This window comes from Barbus barbus (assembly GCF_936440315.1).
Source record: "Barbus barbus genome assembly, chromosome: 44".
Taxonomy (NCBI): Eukaryota; Metazoa; Chordata; class Actinopteri; order Cypriniformes; family Cyprinidae; genus Barbus; species Barbus barbus.
This window is the reverse complement of record NC_136722.1, coordinates 7,108,082-7,130,397: the sequence shown is the minus strand read 5'-3', so window position 1 is coordinate 7,130,397 and position 22,316 is coordinate 7,108,082. Positions and strand designations below refer to the sequence as shown.

The following is a 22,316-nucleotide window of genomic DNA, read 5'->3' as shown; positions in this document are numbered from 1 at the left end:
TGAATAGTCAGTGTTAAACTTCCAACAACATGTTCTGGAAGTCTCAGGAGGTTGCTGCACTAATAAACAACTAGACAACTCAGATTAATATATAATTGTTTTCCCTAAAATTGTAGCCAAAAATAAACAGATGTATCTGAATCACGTTTGCACAGCAGAACATTCAAAAAGAGGGACATGTGAATGAATATGTATTTAGTGCCAGCAAAAACATGCTGTACAGTTTTAAAGTAGTATGTCTTGCCTGTGTAAATAAATGAATATATCTGGCCCTATGAAGCAGTTATAGCTGACAGAAGATTTTATCACAGTTTGAATTACCCATGATGCAAAGTGTGATAGAGCTGTCAGTTCTGTGAGAGCCCAGTTTAGGTGGCACAGTCCTTTAGTTTCTCATAGTCAGGTTTGCAGATTTAAGCATTTACACTTGAATGACTAATGATTGACTAATGTGGATTTAATGTGGAAGTTTCTCTTAGATGATGCTTGATTTTTATCTATAATTAGGCTATTTATTATTAGGATTTGTTTTCCCAGTGATAGAGTTATTTACATGACCAGCTTTATTTAGATGTGTGTAACAAATGATAATGTCTTTTAATTTCTCTTTAGTTAAAGAAATATAAAAGAAGAAATTGTACAACCTCAAGAATCTGACAACATAGTTATAAAGGTTTTAATTCAAAACTTTCAAAAAATGACGAATTCATTAAATTAATAATATAATTATAATAATAAATTATAATTTTGTTTCAGTCAAGTGTCAGAATACCTTTTAAATTTTGAATAGTAATGTATTGTTTTTTTTCATTTCAAGCCTAATAAACCTTTTCAATGAAATATTTAGCCTGAAATTTGTGCTATATCCCTTTAAAACTAAATGACACTTGGTTTGATATTTTAGCATGATCTAAGCCTCCAAATACATTTTGTGGCCAGTATATGTGAAATGAGCTTGGTTCTGAAATTGTTCATGTTTTCTGATGTTCTTGTGGGCCACGCTGGGTTTGGATTTTGTAGTATGGAGCAGGATTTGCAGCGACAGCAGTCTGTACAGATTTATTCAGTGAATAGTGGGTCAAAACCTGCAGCTTTTTTTTTTGGTGGCATTCTGACGTTCCTATGAATGTCCTTCCTGTCCTGTCTTATGCATCTGTGTTGAGGCTTCTGTTGGGTGACTGCTTTCGGGCGCAAGGGCACATGGTTCTATGTTTGAATAAGAGACCATTTATTGTTAGTGTTGAGTGGCTTTAGTTAACAGATTAGCATGACAGTTTAAAATGAATAAAAATGAATGAATAAGTGTTTGCATTTTATTAACACTGTGTGACTGGATATAATAAAGAAATGTAGCACATTTTTGGAGAATGGTGAATTCAAAAATAGCATCATAAAGCATATAGACCAATTTTGTGTAAACGTCACAGTTACATCACTCACAGCTGCGCGCGCATTGCGATGGCAGAAACACACGGTAACAAGCAGGAAAAATAAGAGATAAAATGTACTGTTCTACCTTTCGATGTCAGAATCGGAATGCAAATAATTTTTATAGAATACTGTCATCAAAAACGCCATTTGAAGCTAATCGCAGATGTTTAAACGCACAGACTAATGAATGAAACCTGCTATGATTACTCTACTTTTAAAGCATAAATTTGATTTAAACAATTGGTCTACATAATATTCACATATGCAGTTCATAGGGAACATATTATATTTGCCCTACAGTTACAGTATGAAATACTATTTAAACCTGTAACATTTTACATTTAACGTTACCTATTTTGTCTCACAATTCTTCTTTGAGACTTTTTTTTTCGGAAATACAACTTTATAGCTCGTATTTCGGACTTTATAACTTGATTTTACTCAACAATAGTGAGTTTGTCCATTCTAAGGGGGAAAAAAAGCCAGAAGAGAGAACTCAAAAGAGAGAATGACGAGTTGATTTTTCTTATCAGAATTGTGAGATATAATCTCGGAATTGCGAGAATAAAGTCATAATTTTGAAATATAAACTCAAATTTACCTTTTTTATTCTTTTATTCCATAGTTTCCATAGACCGCCACTTGAAAATGTAATTTTCTGCCACCAGATAGGCTCCGCCCACAAAAAACGTAATCTCTGTTTGCAAACACCAAATTGGTCTATACAACATAACTACCAGCAGCAGGGGAGATTATATATTCCTTCATAAACCATAAACAAATAAATCAGAAAAGTCTTTTACTTTTTATTTATTTATTTATTTAGTCATTTAGCAGACGCTTTTATCCAAAGCGACTTACAAATGAGGACATAAGAAGCAATCAAAACCAACAAAAGAGCAACAACGTGCAAGTGCTATTACAAGTCTTGGTTAGCCTAACGCAGTACAGATAATTATTATTATTATTGTTATTTTTTAATAAAAAGACATAAAATACAATTAGAATAGATAGTGCTAGAGTTAGAGGGTCAAGTAAAGATGAAAAAGATGAGTTTTTAGCCGTTTCTTGAAGATGGGTAAGGATTCGGCTGCTCGGATCGAGTTGGGCAGGTCATTCCACCAGATGGGAACAGTTAATGAAAAAGTCCTTGAAAGTGTTTTTGTGTGTCTTTGGGATGGTACAATAATTCGTTGTTCACTTGAAGAACGCAAGCTTCTAGAGGGCACATAAGTCTGAAGTAAAGAATTTAGGTAAAGGGGAGCAGAGCCAGTGGTGATTCTGTAGGCAAACATTAATGCCTTGAATTTAATGCGAGCAGCTATTGGTAGCCAGTGCAAATTGATGAACAGAGGTGTGACGTGCGTTCTTTTCGGCTCATTAAAGATTAATCTGGCAGCGGCATTTTGGATTAATTGTAGAGGTTTAATAGAATTGGCTGGAAGACCTGCCAAGAGAGCATTGCAATAATCAAGTATGGACAGAACAAGAGCCATTTTTAACAAACAATGTGTGCTGGACCATTATCAGACTTATACGATCATAATATCAAAATTTATTTAAAAAGTTACCTTCTTCTGTGTCTGGTAGGGCGTATAAATGTATACAAAATGTTTAACAAACATTGCTGTTTCATGTAAATGTAAAATGTGTTTTTTTTTTTTTTTTTTTTTTTGGTTGTGGGGTCTTAGATGGAGTTTATGGCCTAGTTGCATGAAGCCGCTGTTGAAAAATAGACACATTTCAGTTTAAAGAACTGAAATTTTCTGGTTTTGGGCAGGCTTTAGTTTGTTCATTTGCCTATTTCAGTGGTTCGGATGTTTAAGATCCTATTAATTGATGACTCATTTCCTGCTAAAATCCACCATTGTAGCACTAACAAGCACTGAACTTATGCTATGAAAGTAAAAAAAAACATTGTGCCCAGGTTCTGCTGAATAACCTGCTCATAATCACTCTCAGTGGATCCCAGGTGCATTCACAGACTTCATGTTTCCACTGTGTTTATTAGACTCAATGGGTCTGGGCATTACCATGTTAGATTCCCTACCGACAGACGCAACCGGCCTATAAACACACACATGTTGCGCTGGCTTGAACTCGGCTTCCTTGCGTACATGGGGTGTGGAAGTGTGTTTGGACCTAAGAGCCAGAACACTGGAGGGGTGAATCAGTGTGTGAGACATTCACATACTCCCTGTTTCAGTTTTTATAGAGACTCAAGCTATTAGTCAAACGAGATCCGCTAATTAAGTGGAACACATTTTTTTTTCCTGCTTTCGATTAGGATAAAGTACCCCAGCGCCCATCTCCCCTCTGCTCTCAGCTGCAAATAATTCTGATAATTTGACAGTGGCAAAATTCCTATTCTAATTATGAGCCGTATTCTAATTCTGCGGCAGTAATTCTCTTTTACTACACCTCGAATCTCCTCTTGCTGCCTTTTTCTCAATGAAACACATTTATGTGCACCTCGCCCTGCCAGAAATGGGGAAATGGGCTTTCTTATAAAAGCTTGAGATGTGAAGATAATTATGGAAAAACAAGGCAAGATATAAATCTGCATTGTATTGTAAAATATTTGTGGAAAATAGGATGCAAGCGGCCAAAGAGAAATGCGCTGAAATGTTCTGTGGCATTGTGGGAAAAGAGAGTGTTGCTTTTAACAGCATCTGGGTACTGTTGGTTTAAACAGAACAATGATTATTGATTATTAGGCTATTTAATATGTGCTGGGGCATTTTAATATTTAAATTTGGTTACAACACATCCAGTTGACACACTTAAGCATCAAGTTACAGTGAATCTTACTGATGCTGCTGAGGCCCAGGCTGAAAATTATTACGGCATGAATTATTTTGCTTGCTGTTTCAGTCCATGTTTATCGGTAGCTGATTGTTGTGGCATACTTATCACAAACAGCCTTAATTTGTGATTGTGCACTCGGTTTCAAAAGTACATGTAGTTCTATATGAAAATGTGTAGCCATGTGAGTTCCCTTCCAGGAACGCCGAGCTGCGTCCGGAGACGCTATGGGAACTCCTTCAGCGTCATTTCGCTCTGAATATCGTATGTAATCAGTCCAATAGAAGGGCGAAGTGTCACGGGCGGGGTGACGTCACGACCAGGAAGTATATAAGCACGTGAGGCGGCGCCCGCGTCAGCTTTCTGTCATTTCAGCAAGCGCTCTGTGTGTGCGTCAGTCCAATCTGTCTTGTGAGTCTTATTTACTGTTGTCGGTGCCCTCCGGGGATCTGTCTGTCAACCCTGCAGTTCCAGGGCACAGTAGATCCCAGCGAGTGCTGTTCTCAGAGTCCCCCGCCGTTGTGACTGCGGGTCTGAGAAACTCGCCTCAAGTGCCAGAGACCGTGTCTTCCTCCGGAGAGCCGCAGCAAGACAGTGGTCTGGCCATATCTCTGACACCAGAGGTCAGTCTCGAGAGACTGATTCCCTTAGTAGATCATCTAGCGGCTTGGCAGCGGCTGCCAGATGTGTCTCTTTGGGTCCTGCGGACGGTAGAGCATGGTTATTCCATCCAGTTGGATGGGCCACCTCCGCCGTTCAACGGGGTTTGCGTGACTACGGTCCGCCCCGAGCAGGCTCTGGTTCTGGAACAAGAAGTCGAGAATTTAGTAAGGAAGGAAGCCATCGAGTTGGTTCCTCCTCACGAGACTCGCGCCGGCTTCTACAGCCGATACTTCGTTGTTCCAAAGAAGGATGGGGGGCTGAGGCCCATATTGGATCTGCGAGCTCTGAACCGCTCAGTCAGAAAGCTGAAGTTCAAGATGCTTACAGTCAGGCAGATTGTATCTCAGATCAGGTCCGAGGACTGGTTTGTCTCGATAGATCTCAAAGATGCCTATTTCCATATATCCATCCTTCCCTCTCACAGGAAGTTCCTGAGGTTCGCTTTCGGGGGCAAAGCGTATCAGTATCGGGTTCTTCCTTTCGGCCTAGCACTCTCACCCCGCACTTTCACCAAGTGTGTGGATGCAGCACTGGTCCCGTTGCGACTGCAGGGCATCCGCATACTCAATTACATCGACGATTGGTTGATTCTCGCTCAGACAGAGCAGTTGGCGGTTCGGCATCGAGATGTCGTTATCGCCCACATGAGAGAGTTGGGGTTGAGACTCAACGCCAAGAAAAGTGTGCTTTCTCCAGTTCAGAGAACCACTTATCTAGGCGTGGTGTGGGATTCGACCACGATGCAGGCGTGTTTGACCCCTACTCGGATCGAGTCGATTCTCACGGCAGTCAAGAGAGTGCGTCAAGGCCAGCCATTCACTGTCAAGCAGTTTCAGAGGCTGCTAGGGCTTATGGCAGCATCGTCCAGCGTGATTCCTTCTGGCCTGCTGTACATGAGGCCCCTACAGTGGTGGCTCAAGAACAGGGGGGTCTCCTTGAGGGGAGACTCGCTCCGTGCTGTCAAAGTCTCACGCCGTGGTTTCCGTGCCTTAGACATGTGGAGGGACCCTCGGTTCTTGGTTCAGGGCCTGGTGCTGGGAGCTCCGCGTCGCCGCGTCTCGCTAGCGACGGACACATCCCTCACCGGTTGGGGTGCGGTCATTAGTGGCCACCCTGCCCGTGGTCTGTGGAGTCGACGCCACCAGTCGTGGCATATCAACCAGTTAGAGATCCTAGCTGTGTTCCGTGCACTCAAGCACTTCCTCCCGGACCTAAGAGACCGCCATGTGCTGGTGCGCACCGACAGCACGGCAGTAGTTTCTTATATCAATCACCAAGGAGGTCTGAGGTCGCGCCCCTTGTACAAGCTGGCGCGCCAGATCCTGGTGTGGGTCCAGGGCAAGCTCCTATCACTGAGAGCTATACACATCCCTGGGCATCTCAATGTGGGAGCAGACGTTCTGTCGAGGCAGGGGCTGAGGCTGAGGCCGGGGAATGGATGCTTCACCCAGAGGTGGTGAAGCAGATCTGGAAGGTCTTTGGCCAGGCACAGGTGGACCTCTTCGCCACTCGAGAGTCAGCGCAATGTCCCCTCTGGTTCTCTCTAGCTCCGCCAGCCCCGCTGGGTCTGGATGCTATGGTACAGACGTGGCCGAAGCTGCGTCTGTACGCCTTCCCCCCGATCGCTCTGCTCCCGGGAGTTCTGGAGAGAGTGCGCCGGGACACGGTCAGTCTACTGCTAGTAGCGCCGTTCTGGCCGGGCCGAGTATGGTTCTCGGACCTGATTGCTCTTCTCGACGGCATCCGTGGCCGGTGCCTTTCAGAAGAGATCTCCTCTCACAGGCAGGGGGCACCATTGTGCACCCCCGCCCGGAGCTATGGAAGCTGTGGGTATGGCCTCTGAGGGGGCGCAACTCGTAGCTTCCGGTCTGTCAACTGAGGTTGTTGAGACCCTCCTTCAATCCAGAGCTCCCTCTACGAGGAAACTGTATGCCCTGAAGTGGAAACTCTTCACTTCCTGGTGCGGAGACCGCCAATTTGACCCAGTTAACTGCCCAGTTGGTACAGTGCTGGAGTTCCTGCAGGCCCCGTTCTCCGCAGGGTTAACCCACTCCACGATTAAGGTCTACGTGGCTGCTATTTCGTCATACCACGCCCTTATCGATGGCCAGTCAGTGGGCAGGCAACCCCTGGTTATACGTTTCCTCCGCGGTGCAATGAGGCTGAGGCCTCCGGTGCGACCACGAGTCCCTACGTGGGACTTGGCTGTGGTATTAGAGGCTCTGAGTAGGGCACCGTTCGAGCCTCTTGAGGAGATAACTGATAGACTCCTCACTATTAAGACTGTCTTCCTGTTGGAGGAGGGTGGGTGACCTTCAGGCCCTTTCCTCGGCCCCTTCTCACATTGACTTTGCGCCCGGCATGGCGAAAGTATTTATCTACCCCCGTCCGGGGTATCTTCCTAAACTCCCGACAGTCGTACCACAGCCGGTCGTACTGCAGGCCTTCTGTCCTCCTCCCTTCAGGGAGCCTGACCAGGAGAAGCACCACTGTGTGTGCCCAGTGCGAGCACTGGCGCATACATCCACAGAGCTGCCCTGTGGAGAAAGTCGGACCAGTTGCTGGTATGCTATGGTCCGCCTAAGAGGGGTCTTCCTGCTACGAAGCCCACTCTTAGTAGGTGGATTGTGGATGCTGTTAATCTTGCTTACGAGGCCTCTGGGCTTGCCCATCCGCTGGGAGTCAGAGCGCACTCAACTAGAGGTATGGCGGCCTCAAAGGCCCTTTGGGCAGTTGTCCCAATACGGGACATCTGCGACGCTGCTGGATGGTCCACGCCCCTGACCTTTGCGAGGTTTTACAACCTTGATGTCCGAGCCACTCCAGGCTCCTCTGTCCTTTTGTCCTGACTCAGACAGGGACTTGTCAGTATGGAGGCGTTGGTATAGCGTTCCCATAGCGTCTCCGGACGCAGCTCGACGTTCCTGGAAGGGAACGACCTAGGTTACGTATGTAACCCAGGTTCCCTGAAGGGAACGAGAGCTGCGTCTCACAGCCATACTTCCGGCATCCCTGCCAGCGCTTGCTTCATGACATGGAGCTGACGCGGGCACCGCCTCACGTGCTTATATACTTCCTGGTCGTAACGTCACCCCTCCCGTGACGCTTCGCCCTTCTATTGGACTGATTACATACGATATTCAGAGCGGAATGACGCTGAAGGCGTTCCCATAGCGTCTCCGGACGCAGCTCTCGTTCCCTTCAGGGAACCTGGGTTACATACGTAACCTAGGTCGATTTTGTTGTTCATATAGAGATACTAGTAACCCAAAATCCGCAGTCTCCGGTCTGGCAGGGATTGTAGGTGGGGGGAGTGAATGTCCAGCGCTCTCTCCATCCTCAATACCACAACTGAGGTGAGACCCTTGAGCAAGGCACCGAACCCCCAACTGCTCCCCGGGCACTGCAGCATAAATGTCTGCCCACTGCGCCGGGTGTGTGTTCACGGTGTGTGTGTGTGTTTGTTCACTACTCACTGCTGTGTTTGTGCACTTGGATGGTATAAATGCAGAGCACAAATTCCGAGTATGGGTCACCATACTTGGCCACACGTTACCTTTCCTTTCCTTTCCTTTCCTTTCCTTTCCTTTCCTTTCCTTTCCTTCATTATGAAGATATATGAATGTTCTTATTACACGTCTGTAGTGTTGTTCTCTTCTCTATGATAACTCTTAACGTTCAGAATAAAGGCCTGCTGTCTTTCTGCATTTCCACATTGCTTCAGATCATCTGACATCAAAGCTGCACTCCTCACTGTAAAGCGAACGTTATCCGCTTGCCATCAGTTGTGTTAAACTCAACCCTGTGGAAAAGGTTATTAAGATATATACTTTGACTATACCAAATCTTACAATATGCTATCAATCACCAAGCACAGCTATTTTCCACCTATCACACATACAGACACAAACACTCCGCTGACACTAAGTTCAGCTGGGGTGAAATAAAGAGTCTCTGTTGGGCTTGAAGATCATGTTCATTTCTGTACTAATGCTTTAGAATACAGAGACATTAGACTCATACAGAACGGTTTCAGGATAGATCTTTACACAAGCATTAAATAAAAAGAATCAGCTCTGTGCTGTCATGCTAGCAGGGTTTTTTTAATAAAAAAAATTATAACAGTTGTATTATTATTATTACTGGGATTTCAAACTAAATATTACAAATAATTATAATAACATTAAGGCACACTTTATGAAAAAATAATACATTATACATTTATGATATATATTAAAATATATTGTAATTAATTTTAAGATTGCTTTATCTGTGAAGGATACATGTAATGATGCCTTACATTTGCGATGAAATGGTTTATCTTATAAACTCAGCATATGGTTCTTTTTTATATATATATATATATATATATATATATATATATATATATATATATATATATATATATATATATAAAATCACCTCTGGTTTCATATTACTCCTTCTTTAACACTTTATGTGACTCTATGTGTTCACAGATGGAGGGAGTAAAAAGTGGCTCTGGCACATTTACAAAACAATGTCTTTAGTCCAAATCAGAAAAAAGTAACAGCAAATAACTTAATTCTGCAAATAAAGACAACGTCCAGCTTTTAAGTGACTGAAGGCACAGATAGTTCCCAGGGTTGCTGTGCTTTGCCTTACAGGCACCAGGCCATAAATCAATCCCACCCTACTGCCCGTCTATCCTGCCAACACACATAATGGCCTGCTCCTCTGTAGGCCACACTTAACACTGCTCTTATCTTACAGTTTTTTAAACTGCTTAAACACATTTTCAAAACTTTTCCTCTTTTTTTTCAAAACTTTACGCACAAATCCAAGAATTACACACAAATTGCAAAATGCCTCACATCTCTTGCAAAATGAAGCACTGCTTTCAAAATATCACAAACACATCTCAAAAGAAATCGTTTTTCTTATGTCGCAAACTCCTTTGCCATAATATAATATTTTTTGGATATATCATATACACACAGTCATTCAAAACCTAAAGCTCTTATTTCATGAGCTCCTATGTACATTTCTGAGATGTTGAAAAATTCACTGTAAACATGACAGCAAGATTGAAACCAAACTTTTTTATTTTCCTTTTTTTTTACTGTAAGCATTTGTGGTTGTGAATAAAGTAGTACACAGTATGAAAGAAAAGAAATACATCAACCATGTGTAGATGTGTATTTATAGGCCTATTCTAATCCATGATTGGTTGGTGTTAAGTAAGCAATGAGTGTTTGCACGTGAGGATTTAGTGCGAGGAACTGATGAATTAGTTTGGCATTTTGATTGGTTGTGTTTGAAAAAGGAGATCAAGATACTTCCAGTGAGATTTTTGTGTGTTGCAGTACATAGAGAACTGTGTGCAGTGCCCCCCTGTCAACAAGCTTGGCCCCCCTAAATTTGGGATCATATCACAGCAAACAATTTTGGGTGAAATGCGCAGTTTGTCCTGTAAACTATATACAGTCATGGCCAAAAATATCGGCACCCTTGGTAAATATGATCAAAGAAGGCTCTGAAAATGAATCTGCATTGTTAATCCTTTTGATCTTTATTTAAAAAATGCATACAAATCTAAGTTTGCATTGGATAATAATAATTTAAAATAGGGGGAAATATCATTATGAAATAAATGTTTTTCTCTAATACACATTGGCCACAATTAATGGCAACCTTTTATGCAATATTTTTTGAAGCTTCCATTTGCCAGTTTAACAGCTCTAAATTCTATAATGCCTGATGAGCTTAGAGAACATTTGACAAGAGATCAGAGACCATTCCTTCATCCAGAATCACCCCGGACCCTTTAGATTCCCAGCTCCATGTTGGTGCTTCTTCTCTTCAGTTCACCTCACTCATTTTCTATAGGGTTCAGCCATTTTTATGTTGTTTTTGAGGTTTGTGTTTGGATTATTGTACTGTTGGAAGATCCAAACATGGCCCATTATAAGATTTCTAACAGAGTCAGTCACTTGTTGATTTTTTATCTGTTGGTATTTGGTAAAATCCATGATGCCATGTGTCTAAACAAGATGTCCAGGACCTCCAGCAGAAATAGATGCCCACAACATAAAAAAAAAAACACAACAACATGTGGTGATGTAGGTGCTGTTTGACCATTTTTTTTTTTTTAGGTTTTCTGACCCCGAGACTATTTTCTGCAATTCTCCAGCTGTGGTCCTTGGAGAGTCTTTAGCCAGTCAAACTCTCCTCCTCACCGTGCATTAGGACAATATCGACACACATCCTCTTCCAGGCAGTTTTGTAACATTTTATGTTGATTGAAAATTCTTAATTATTGCCCTGATGGTGGAAATGGGATATGTCACTGCTCTAGCTCTTTTACTAAAGCCACTTCACTAATTTGTGAAGCTCAATTAAATTTTGCTGCACATCAGAAATATATTCTTTGGTTTTTCTCATTGTGATGGATGATGGGAATTTGGGCTTTGTTTTCCCTCCTATTTTTATTTATGTGAAACAGGAAGCCATGGCTGGATAATTTCATGTTTATAATCACCCTGGAGTGCTCAAAATTGTGAATATGAATGGGAATATACTTCAGAGATATTTTACTCATAAGAATTTATAGGGGTGCCAATAATTGTGTCCAACGTGTATTTGAGAAAAAAACATTTGTTTCATAATGATATTTTCCCCCATTTTAAATTCTTATTATCCAATGAAAGGTTAGATTTTTGTGATAAAAAAAATAAATAAAAGATCAAAAGGATTAACAATGCAGATTAATTTTCACAGCCTTCTTTTTACCAAGGGTGCCAATATTTTTGGCCATGAAAGTATATATAAAAAAGAAAAACATCACCAGCTGCTAAATTAATCGCAAATAATTTCAGAAAAATGTGTGACTAATTAGTTTTTTTTTTAAATTGATTGACAGCACTAATACATATACACTCACCTAAAGGATTATTAGGAACACCATACTAATACTGTGTTTGACCCCCTTTCGCCTTCAGAACTGCCTTAATTCTACGTGGCATTGATTCAACAAGGTGCTGAAAGCATTCTTTAGAAATGTTGTCCCATATTGATAGGATAGCATCTTGCAGTTGATGGAGATTTGTGGGATGCACATCCAGGGCACGAAGCTCCCGTTCCACCACATCCCAAAGATGCTCTATTGGGTTAAGATCTGGTGACTGTGGGGGCCATTTTAGTACAGTGAACTCATTGTCATGTTCAAGAAACCAATTTGAAATGATTCGAGCTTTGTGACATGGTGCATTATCCTGCTGGAAGTAGCCATCAGAGGATGGGTACATGGTGGTCATAAAGGGATGGACATGGTCAGAAACAATGCTCAGGTAGGCTGTGACATTTAAACGATGCCCAATTGGCACTAAGGGGCCTAAAGTGTGCCAAGAAAACATCCCCCACACCATTACACCACCACCACCAGCCTGCACAGTGGTAACAAGGCATGATGGATCCATGTTCTCATTCTGTTTACGCCAAATTCTGACTCTATCATCTGAATGTCTCAACAGAAATCGAGACTCATCAGACCAGGCAACATTTTTCCAGTCTTCAACCGTCCAATTTTGGTGAGCTCGTGCAAATTGTAGCCTCTTTTTCCTATTTGTAGTGGAGATGAGTGGTACCTGGTGGGGTCTTCTGCTGTAGCCCATCCGCCTCAAGGTTGTGTGTGTTGTGGCTTCACAAATGCTTTGCTGCATACCTCGGTTGTAACGAGTGGTTATTTAAGTCAAAGTTGCTCTTCTATCAGCCTGAATCAGTCGGCCCATTCTCCTCTGACCTCTAGCATCAACAAGGCATTTTCGCCCACAGGACTGCCGCATACTGGATGTTTTTCTCTTTTCAAACCAGTCTTTGTAAACCGTAGAAATGGTTGTGCTTGAAAATCCCAGTAACTGAGCAGATTGTGAAATACTCAGACCGGCCCGTCTGGCACCAACAACCATGCCACGCTCAAAATTGCTTAAATTACCTTTCTTTCCCATTCTGACATTCAGTTTGGAGTTCAGGAGATTGTCTTGACCAGGACCACACACCTAAATGCATTGAAGCAACTGCCATGTGATTGGTTGATTAGATAATTGCATTAATGAGAAATTGAACAGGTGTTCCTAATAATCCTTTAGGTGAGTGTATATATCATTCCTAAAGATGGCACTTGAATTTCTCCTTTGGGGTGTGTGTGTGTACTTGTTTATGCTACATAAAAAAATAAAAAAAATCCCTGTGATCCCCACGTGGGAAAAAAATATTAGAAATAGTAAATGAAGTTCAGGTGAAAGTGTAGCAATGCAAACAGGTTTTCTTTAAGGGGTAGGTTTAGGGTTAGGGGATAAAAAGTGTGTGTGCGTTTTCTCCCACTGTCGTATCATTAAAATCCTTCTTATTTGATTGTTTACAAACAAAAATTGCACATCTCATCCAGCCACATAATTTGTGATAACACTCATGTCCATAATACAAACAATGAGGGATGAGTTACAAGCCAAAGTGTAATTAGAGATTTGTTCTAATCACATACCCTGACTGCCAACAATAGTACAAATTTTAAAAGTAACACCACAGATGAATGTAACACATTACCTTCTTCTTTTCGCTTCACATTTCAAGTACATGCTCTCATGTCACACTTTCTTTAAAACAAACCTCAAGAGATGGAGCTATGGCAATAAAAATCAGTTTTGTGGCAATAACAGATTTCACATTGCATTAGACATTCTCTCTAGAAAAGCCAGTCTGCGCAGGCGGCTAAAAATACATCTGTTCATATATCATTGATACGTTCATTAGAGAGGGGATGCAAGTCAGGATTTATTTGCCACGGTGGCATAATGTGGCTTGACAGGGATGCATCCCTGACACATTAACTCTGTCTAGTGTATTGTGAATATACAGAAAGGCATTTTGGTGTAGTGTGGATCTTTTAGTGATGTAGATGTTATATTTCATATTTCAGCAAGTTGTGAATGTTGCACTGAAACTTTGTATTACTAGCACTTCTCATGTTTATTGCATCCTTAAGATTAATTGCTTGTTATATTCCTTATTTGCAAGTTGCATTGGCCAAAAAATAAAATAAAAAATGAATGTAAATGTAGAAATATTTCAATCAAAAGCTGTTATTTTAAACTTTCTCTTCATCAAAGAATCATGAAAAAAATGCATCACGTTTTCCACAAATATTCCATGAAAATATAGTATATTGAGCACCAAATCATCATATTAGAATGATTTCTGAAGGATAATGTGACCTGAAGACTGGAATAATGTCTGCATAAAATTCAGCTTTGCTAAATAATTTACATTTTAAAATCTATTAAAATAGACAACAGTTATTTCAAACTGTATTTTTTAAAATATTACACTTTTTGCATGTGTACATACTGTATATATGGACAAAATTGTAAAATGTATAAAATATCTCCAAATCTTTTTTTTTTTTTTTTTTTTATCCTTTCAGAAATACATCATTACTGATGCATCATCACCACTGCACATTCTCCATATGATAACTAACAAAAATGGCCAAGGATTAATGAACTAACCACAGACCTGTATAATGTGTTTTTAATATATTATTTTTTTTTCTCCAAAACCCCATGAACACTAAAATAATTCAGTTTAGTTCATGTTTATTAGTATAGCACTTTTAACAATACATGTCGTTTCAAAGCAGCTTTACAGACAATATATGTTTCTTACAATATAAGGAGATGTTGATTAACATATACGGACATTTGACATTTTTGTATTGCATTGCAGTATTGACAAATATAAAAGTTTAATGTTTATGTTTTTGGTCTTAAAGGGCTAGTTCACCCCAAAATGAAAATTATGTCATTAATTACTCACCCTCATGTCATTCCAAACCCGTAAGACCTTTGTTCATCTTCGGAACACAAATTAAGATATTTTTGATGAAATCGGAGCGATATCTGACCCTCCATAGACAGCAACACAACTGAAATTGTGTTGTAGTGACAGAAGCTCCACAGTGCAACAGAAAGACAGCAACAGGACAGGACACAGATAATAAAGGAATAATATCCAAATAGGCAATGTACAAAGCAGCAAAAACACAATATTTACTATAGACAACTATGTATGTACAGGTCAAGTATGTGCAAATTATAAATGAGAAATAAAAATAAAATAAGTGAGTGTGGTGAATGGATAATGTATTATAGTTGTGTGTTCCACGTTTATTGTTGAGTGTTCATGAGATGGATTGCCTGAGGGAAGAAACTGTTCCTGTGTCTGGTCGTTCTGGTTCTCAGAGCTCTGTAACGTCGACCAGACGGTAACAGTTTAAAGAGGGAGTGTGCTGGGTGTAAGGGGTCCAGAGTGATTTTTCAGCCCTTTTGCTCACTCTGGATAAGTACAGCTCATGGAGAGTGGGGAGGGTTGTACCAATAATTCGCTCAACAGTCCGGACTACTCTCCGTAGTCTTCTGAGTTCAGATTCGCTGAACCAGACAGTTATTGAAGTGCAGAGGATGGATTCAATGATGGCGGAGTAGAACTGTTTCAGCATCTCCTGTGGCAGGTTGAACTTCCTCAGCTGGCGAAGAAAGTACAACCTCTGCTGGGCCTTTCTGACAATGGAGTCTTTGTGAATATCCCACTTCAGGTCCTGAGAGACGGTGGTGCCCAGGAATCTGAATGACTCCACTGCAGTCACAGTGCTATTCATGATGGTGAGTGGGGGGAGGGCATGGGTGTTTCTCCTGAAGTCCACAATCATTTCCACAGTTTTGAGCGTGTTAAGCTCCAGGTTGTTAAGACTGCACCAGACAGCCAGCTCCTTAACCTCCTGTGTGTAAGCAGACTCGTCACCGTCCTGGATGAGGCAGATCAGTGTGGTGTCGTCTGCAAACTTCAGGAGCTTGACTGAGGGGTCTTTAGAAGTGCAGTCGTTGGTGTAGAGGGAGAAGAGCAGTGGGGAGAGTACGCAGCCCTGAGGAGCTCCAGTGCTGATGGTACGAGTGCTGGATGTGAATTCACCAAGCTTTACTAACTGCTGTCTGTCTGTCAGGAAGCTGGTGATCCACTGACAGACGGAGGTGGGGAGGGAGAGCTGGGTTAGTTTATTCTGAAGGGTTTCTGTGATGATGGTCTTAAAAACAGGATCCTCACATAAGTTCCTGGTCTGTCCAGATGCTGCAGGGTGAAGTGCAGTCCCATGTTGACTGCATCATCCACAGACCTGTTTGCTCTGTAGGCAAACTGCAGGGGGTCCAGTAAGGGTCCGGTGATGTCCTTCAGATAAGCCAAAACCAGTCTTTCAAATGATTTCATGGCTACAGACGTTAGGGCCACAGGTCTGTAGTCATTAAATCCAGTAATTTTGGGTTTCTTTGGGACGGGGATGATGGTGGAGCGTTTGAAGCATGAGGGGACTTTGCACAGCTCTAGTGATCTGATGAAGATCTGCGAGAAGATGGGGGCCAGGTGGTCAGCACAGATTTTTAGGCATGCTGATGACACAGAGTCAGGGCCTGGTGCTTTCCTTCTTTTGTTCTCCCTGAAGACCTGGCACACATCTTCTTCGGTGTGGGGGATAGGAGGGTTGCTGGAGGTGTTAATGGTTGTGTGGAGAGGTGTTCAGGGCGGGTGTGGGGTGATTTTTCAAAACGACAATAAAACTCGTTCAAGTCGTCTGCCAGGTGTTGATTCTCCAGAGCGCTGGGGGATGGTGTCTTGTAACTGGTGATATCCTTCATTCCTTTCCACACTGAAGCAGGATCACTGGAAGATAATTTTTTCCTTAGCTTGTCAGAATAATTCCTCTTTGCCACTCTGACCTCCTTTTCCAGTGTGTATTTGGCCTGTTTATACAAGACTTTATCCCCCTTTCTGTAAGCATCTTCTTTGGCCTGACGGAGCTGTCTGAGTTTTGCAGTGAACCGTGGTTTGTCATTGTTGTAGATTAGATGAGTCCTGTTAGGAATGCACATATCCTCATAGAAACTGATATAAGATGTTACAGTCTCTGTGAGCTCGTCCAGATCGATAGCAGCGGCTTCAAAAATAGTCCAATCAGTGAGAAAGAAACAGGCTTGTAGATCCCGCTCTGTTTCATTAGTCCATCTTTTAACAGTTCTTAATACGGGCTTTGCAGATTTAAGTTTCTGCCTGTAGGTCGGAATAAGATGAATCAAACAGTGATCAGAGAGTCCTAAAGCTGCTCGTAGAACCGAGTGATATGCGTCCTTTATTGTTGTGTAACAGTGATCCAATATATTACTGTCTCTGGTGGGACATGTGATGTGCTGTCTGTATTTTGGCAGTTTGCGGCAGAGATTTGCTTTATTAAAGTCCCCGAGAATGATTAAAACAGAGCCCGGGTGTTGTTGCTCACTCTCTGTGATCATATCAGCGAGTTTCTGTAAAGCTGTGCTCACGTGCGCTTGCGGTGGAATGTAAACACTCACAAGAATGAACGAGCAGAATAAAACGGCTTGCAGTTAATGAAGAGCGTTTTTAGATCTGACATCTTCTTTAACACAGTTAGATCTGTACACCACCTCTCATTGATGTAAAAGCACATCCCGCCGCCGCGCGATTTCCCCGTTGATTCTGCATTGCGATCTGCTCTGATCAGCTGGTAATTAGGCAGATGTAGTACGCTGTCGCCATTTAGCCAGGTTTCCGTGAAACACAAAGCAGCAGAGTTAGAAAAATCCTTGTTTGTCCGGGAGAGCAGAAGGAGTTCGTCCGTTTTGTTGGGTAGAGAGCGGAGATTCGTCAGATGGATGCTAGGCAACGCCGTTCGAAATCCACGCTGACAAAGCTTCACGAGCGCGCCGGCTCGCTTTCCCCGCCTGCGCCTCCTTTAGCGTTTGACCAGAGCTACGGCTCCACCAACTACAATGTCCAGCAAAACATCCGAAAAATCAAAATCCAGTAAATTTTGTGGTGTGTTCTGCCGAATGTTCAGCAGGTCATCCCTGGTAAAACTGATCGTATTTGAAAAAAACAGGAAAAACAAACAAAAACAGTACAAACACTGGAGAGCAACGCACAATAGCTGCCATCAGCGGTGCCATCTGGACTAAAATGAACAAGAAAACAAAACTAGCAATTTACTCAAACATTCTTCACCCCTGAGTTACGTCTTCTGCCATTTTGTAGAGTACCCAAGAACATATTTGACATAATCAGTGTTGTTTACGCTTAGGCGAAAGCATGCATATACATTGTGACGGACGACGTAACTCGGGGGAGTAGAATGGTTGAGTAAATAGTTTTTTTTGCTTTCTTTGCCAAAGTTGAGCCACGTAGATATATTTACTACGTTTCTGGACCTGGGAACATTTCAGTTGCATTGCCGTCTATGAAGGGCCAGATAGATCTCTGATTTCATCAAAAATATCTTAATTTGTGTTCCGAAGATGAACAAAGGTCTTATGGGTTTGGAACGACATGAGGGTGAGTAATTAATGACATAATTTTCATTTTGGGGTGAACTAACCCTTTAAATTTCATCAATTGTGTAATATTCATTGTATGGTGACCAAATATGATAATGAAATGTTTATAGATAGTAGGGCCTATAGATGTTATTAATAACAATTACACTCTTTCAGTCAGATGTATTAAGCTAAAAAAGAATTTTGTTTTTCAAATTCATTTATCTAAATTTGTCCACATTAAATCATGCGTGGGGAAATGAAAAAAAAAATGCATTTATTTTATTTATTTATTTTTGCACTGCTTACAGAATCACCCGTATGATTTTTTTTGTCCCCAGATCTCAGCACCACAATCAGCACAGGTCTGCCGCTGTGTGCTGTGGGACGGGCAAGAGAACACGTCTGGCAGTGTGTCTCCTCCCATCACTGCTCGGTTTATCCTGCCATCCACGTCCTCATCTGTCTCAGATCAGTCTGACCATGCTCCTGTTTGGCCTAATGTGGTTTCCCCGTCTGTACCTTCATTACTGCAGCCAGTGGCTCTTCCTGCAGGCTCAACACATCCCCATCAACAGGTGAGACATACGTGACCCTCCTCACAGAACAATCATTCGCAAACACACAGTGTCAAGCTCATCATTATTCCAAACACACAAATACATGCATAATTATTCCAGGAGAGGATATGCTGACCTTTACAAATGTCTACTTACAATAATTCACTGGAAACACACTCATACGCACAAATATGCATGCAGGTGATTCATGCGCTGTTGTCGTATGTCACGTGTGTGCATTTATATGCATGAAAACAAACGCACACACATGCACAGTCTTTTACAAGACTTGTATAAACTTTAACTACCTCATGAGGGGAAAGTCAGTTGATTTTAACATGCGGGGGTACGGGCCTTTAAGTGTGCATTATTTGGAAAGAATTTATCTTCTCTTATTGTGTGGACAGCATTTCATCATAAACCCTGTGTGATACCGCAACGCAGTTCTATTTTGCATGTGGTGTTAATTTAATTTATCATCCAGGAGTCATTTAGTGAATATTCTTATGCACCAAGTTGTGTTGTTGCAAAACAAATCCGATCATTAAATCGCAGAAAACGACTGACAGAAGATAAGAGGAATGCAGAGAAGGATAGATGAGATAGAAACAAGTGGAAAACACAGAGCTGGGGTCATAGGCTCATGACATGTTCCACATGTCTGTCCATTTGTCCGCTGCGAGCGTTTCTCTACAAGGCTGGTGACCACAGTAGCGGTCAGAGATCAGCTGCAAACTGACAGCATACACACACACACACACTTGCACGCCCCGCAGTCATTAGCGTCTCTCTCTCACTCTACCCCACGCTCATTTCATTACCCCCAGCATTCTCGCAAATACCACCCCCCTCCACTCCTACACACACAAACACACTCCAAAATCAGCACACAACCTCACAGTGCCAAATGAGTCCCACCCGTCTACACAACAACATGTGTTCTGTGGATTTTATTGCACCACAAGCATGTGGAAAAACTCTTCATTACCAACACAGGTCCTGTTGTAAACTGAGTGAGTTGTGTTAGGTGGCTAGATCTGTTGACGTAATTTACAGCATCCAAAACAGAAAGAAAAAAGTAGAAAAAGTGCGTATCATATTTGACAATGGAATATAAATAGAGATCTGATTCTGTCACATACAGAATAAAAGTAAATCAAATGAAATTGAATCTTGAATGCATTGGAATCAAGCTGAATCTCAGACTGAATAAAATATAAGAAAACTGAGTCAAGTTGAATTGAGTTTAATTGAATCAAATTTAAATTTGACTATCAATCAAAAATATAATCTTAAAAATTAAACCTTTTTAAAAAGAGATATAACATGCAGTGAGTGTTGGAAAGTTTCACGCGATTTAAATGCTTGAGAGAATGCTAGAACATCTGGTGTAGTGAACATGTATAGCAGAAATGGGCCGAATAGGTGAAATGAAGAATGCAAAAGATTCTCAGGTAACGGTAGAGAGGGATTAATGAACAGAGAGATGATGGTAGATTAGGAAAGACATGAAAGAGAAAACAAAACACACACACACTACACATCATCATAAAATCTTAGACATTTCATTTTGCTGTATTTTTGTGTGGATGTTCAGTAACTGTTCTAGGATTTCATCCTCAGGGGAGCTTAACCCTTGGTGAGAATGTGTAGCAAGATGATGCCATTGCCTCTTTGTAAATCGGCACCACTATATTGCTATAAAGTCAAAAGTAGCACACCACTAAAATTGCTACCAAGTCAATATAAACATTTTTATAAGTGATATAATAAGAGTCAGATACCAGTCCGGAGTAAAGTTCAAATTAGTACACTGTTACTGTTTGACTAACAGGAAAAAGGTCATCATATTGTTGTTATCAACAAGTATTATTGTTAACTATCTAAAAATATAAAATATTGACTCAGGACTCAACATTAAGGAGTTTTCTACTGGCCTGGTCAGGCCAGGAGATCAGATATTTTGCCTGCCCTGCCAAAACATTCACTGGCCCTGCCTAAATAAATAAGTAAAGTTATTGCTTTCATTATTTTTTGACCTATGTAACCTTACAATAGCAACAGTTTGGATACCAGTGGAATTTCACTGTTCTCGACTCCAATTTACGATAACAGCAAATACTAATACTACCCTAACTAATATAAAGTTCAAACATTAAAGACAAGTAAGCAAGCATAAGACAACAAATTACAAGCAATATCACAAAATAAATACAATACAACAAAGATAAATAATCTTTAAATAATTAATAAATAATTAAATAAATAGTACTTGTACAGAGTGCCTGTGAAAACGTCTCGGTTAAGTACGAACCCTCGTTCCCTGATGGAGGGAACGGAGACGTTATGTCGTGACGACATTAGGGGATTCACTTGGGAGCCCCGACTGCCTCTGATAAGAGAAAACGCCAATGAAATTTGGCTAGTGGATTTTGCATACCTGAGCCACTCCCCGTGCATACGGGTATAAAAGGGCGACAGGTGCATCCACTCATCAGGTTTTCCGCTGAGGAGCCGAGAACGTGTCCCTGGCAACCAGCGATGGTTCAAGATTGTGGCATGGGGACATAACGTCTCCGTTCCCTCCATCAGGGAACGAGGGTTACGTACGTAACCGAGACGTTCCCTATCTGTCGGTCACTACGAGTTATGTCGTGACGACATTAGGGGTCCATGGAAAGCACCACAACCTGAACCCCGTCACGACCTTGTGGCATGCAGATGTTGACAAGCTAGCGTGTGACAGACAAATGCGATGCGAAGGTCGCAACCTTCCCGTCGCCCCAGCGCAAATTCGCTAACCTTGGCGCCCGCAGGGACCACTGAGTACATTGCTGCTGGAGATGCGTGACACCGGCCAACTCTTCCCGCCACTTACCTGTTACCCAACACACGGGAAGAGACTGGCTCAACGCGGAGACTGTAAAATCTCGCGAAGGTGTTCGGTGTCGCCCAGCCGAAGGGGAGGTCCCTGTACTGCCATGCCCGCCCCTCGAACGCAAACCGCAGGAACGGCCTGTGTCGAGGGAGAATCGAGACCTGAAAGTAAGCGTCCTTCAGGTTGATCGCTGCAAACCAATCCGCGGACTGAACGCATTTGACGATGCACTTCTGCGTCAACATCTTGAACGGGAGCTTGTGTAGGGCCCGATTCAAGACTCGCAGGTCCAGGATTGGCCGCCTTTCTTGGGCACGATGAAGTAGGGGCTGTAAAACCCCTGCCTCATCTTGGCTGGAGGGACTGGCTCGATTGCACCCTTTGCCAGAAGGACAGCAATCTCCTCGCGCAGGACAGGTGCATCTCAGACTGCCACCGAAGTCTTGAGAATGCCGCTGAACCTGGGAGGTCGCCTGGCGAACTGAATCGCATAGCCGAGTCGAATTGTGCGAATGAGCCAGCGAGACGGGCTGGGTAGCGCAAGCCACGCCCCCAGATACCGTGCAA

At 42.1% G+C, this 22,316-nt stretch overlaps 1 protein-coding gene across 1 annotated transcript in view; it reads left to right on the top strand.

Annotated features, from left to right (window-relative positions):
• Positions 1-22,316, top strand: part of ofcc1 (orofacial cleft 1 candidate 1) — a gene marked incomplete at its 5' end in the record, with an annotated part of 77,613 nt that overhangs the window by 18,308 nt on the left and 36,989 nt on the right. The window contains one exon of the mRNA XM_079406510.1: positions 18,653-18,889. Within this exon, the coding sequence (XP_079262636.1) occupies positions 18,653-18,889 (237 nt within the window). The remainder of the gene's footprint in view (positions 1-18,652; positions 18,890-22,316) is intronic.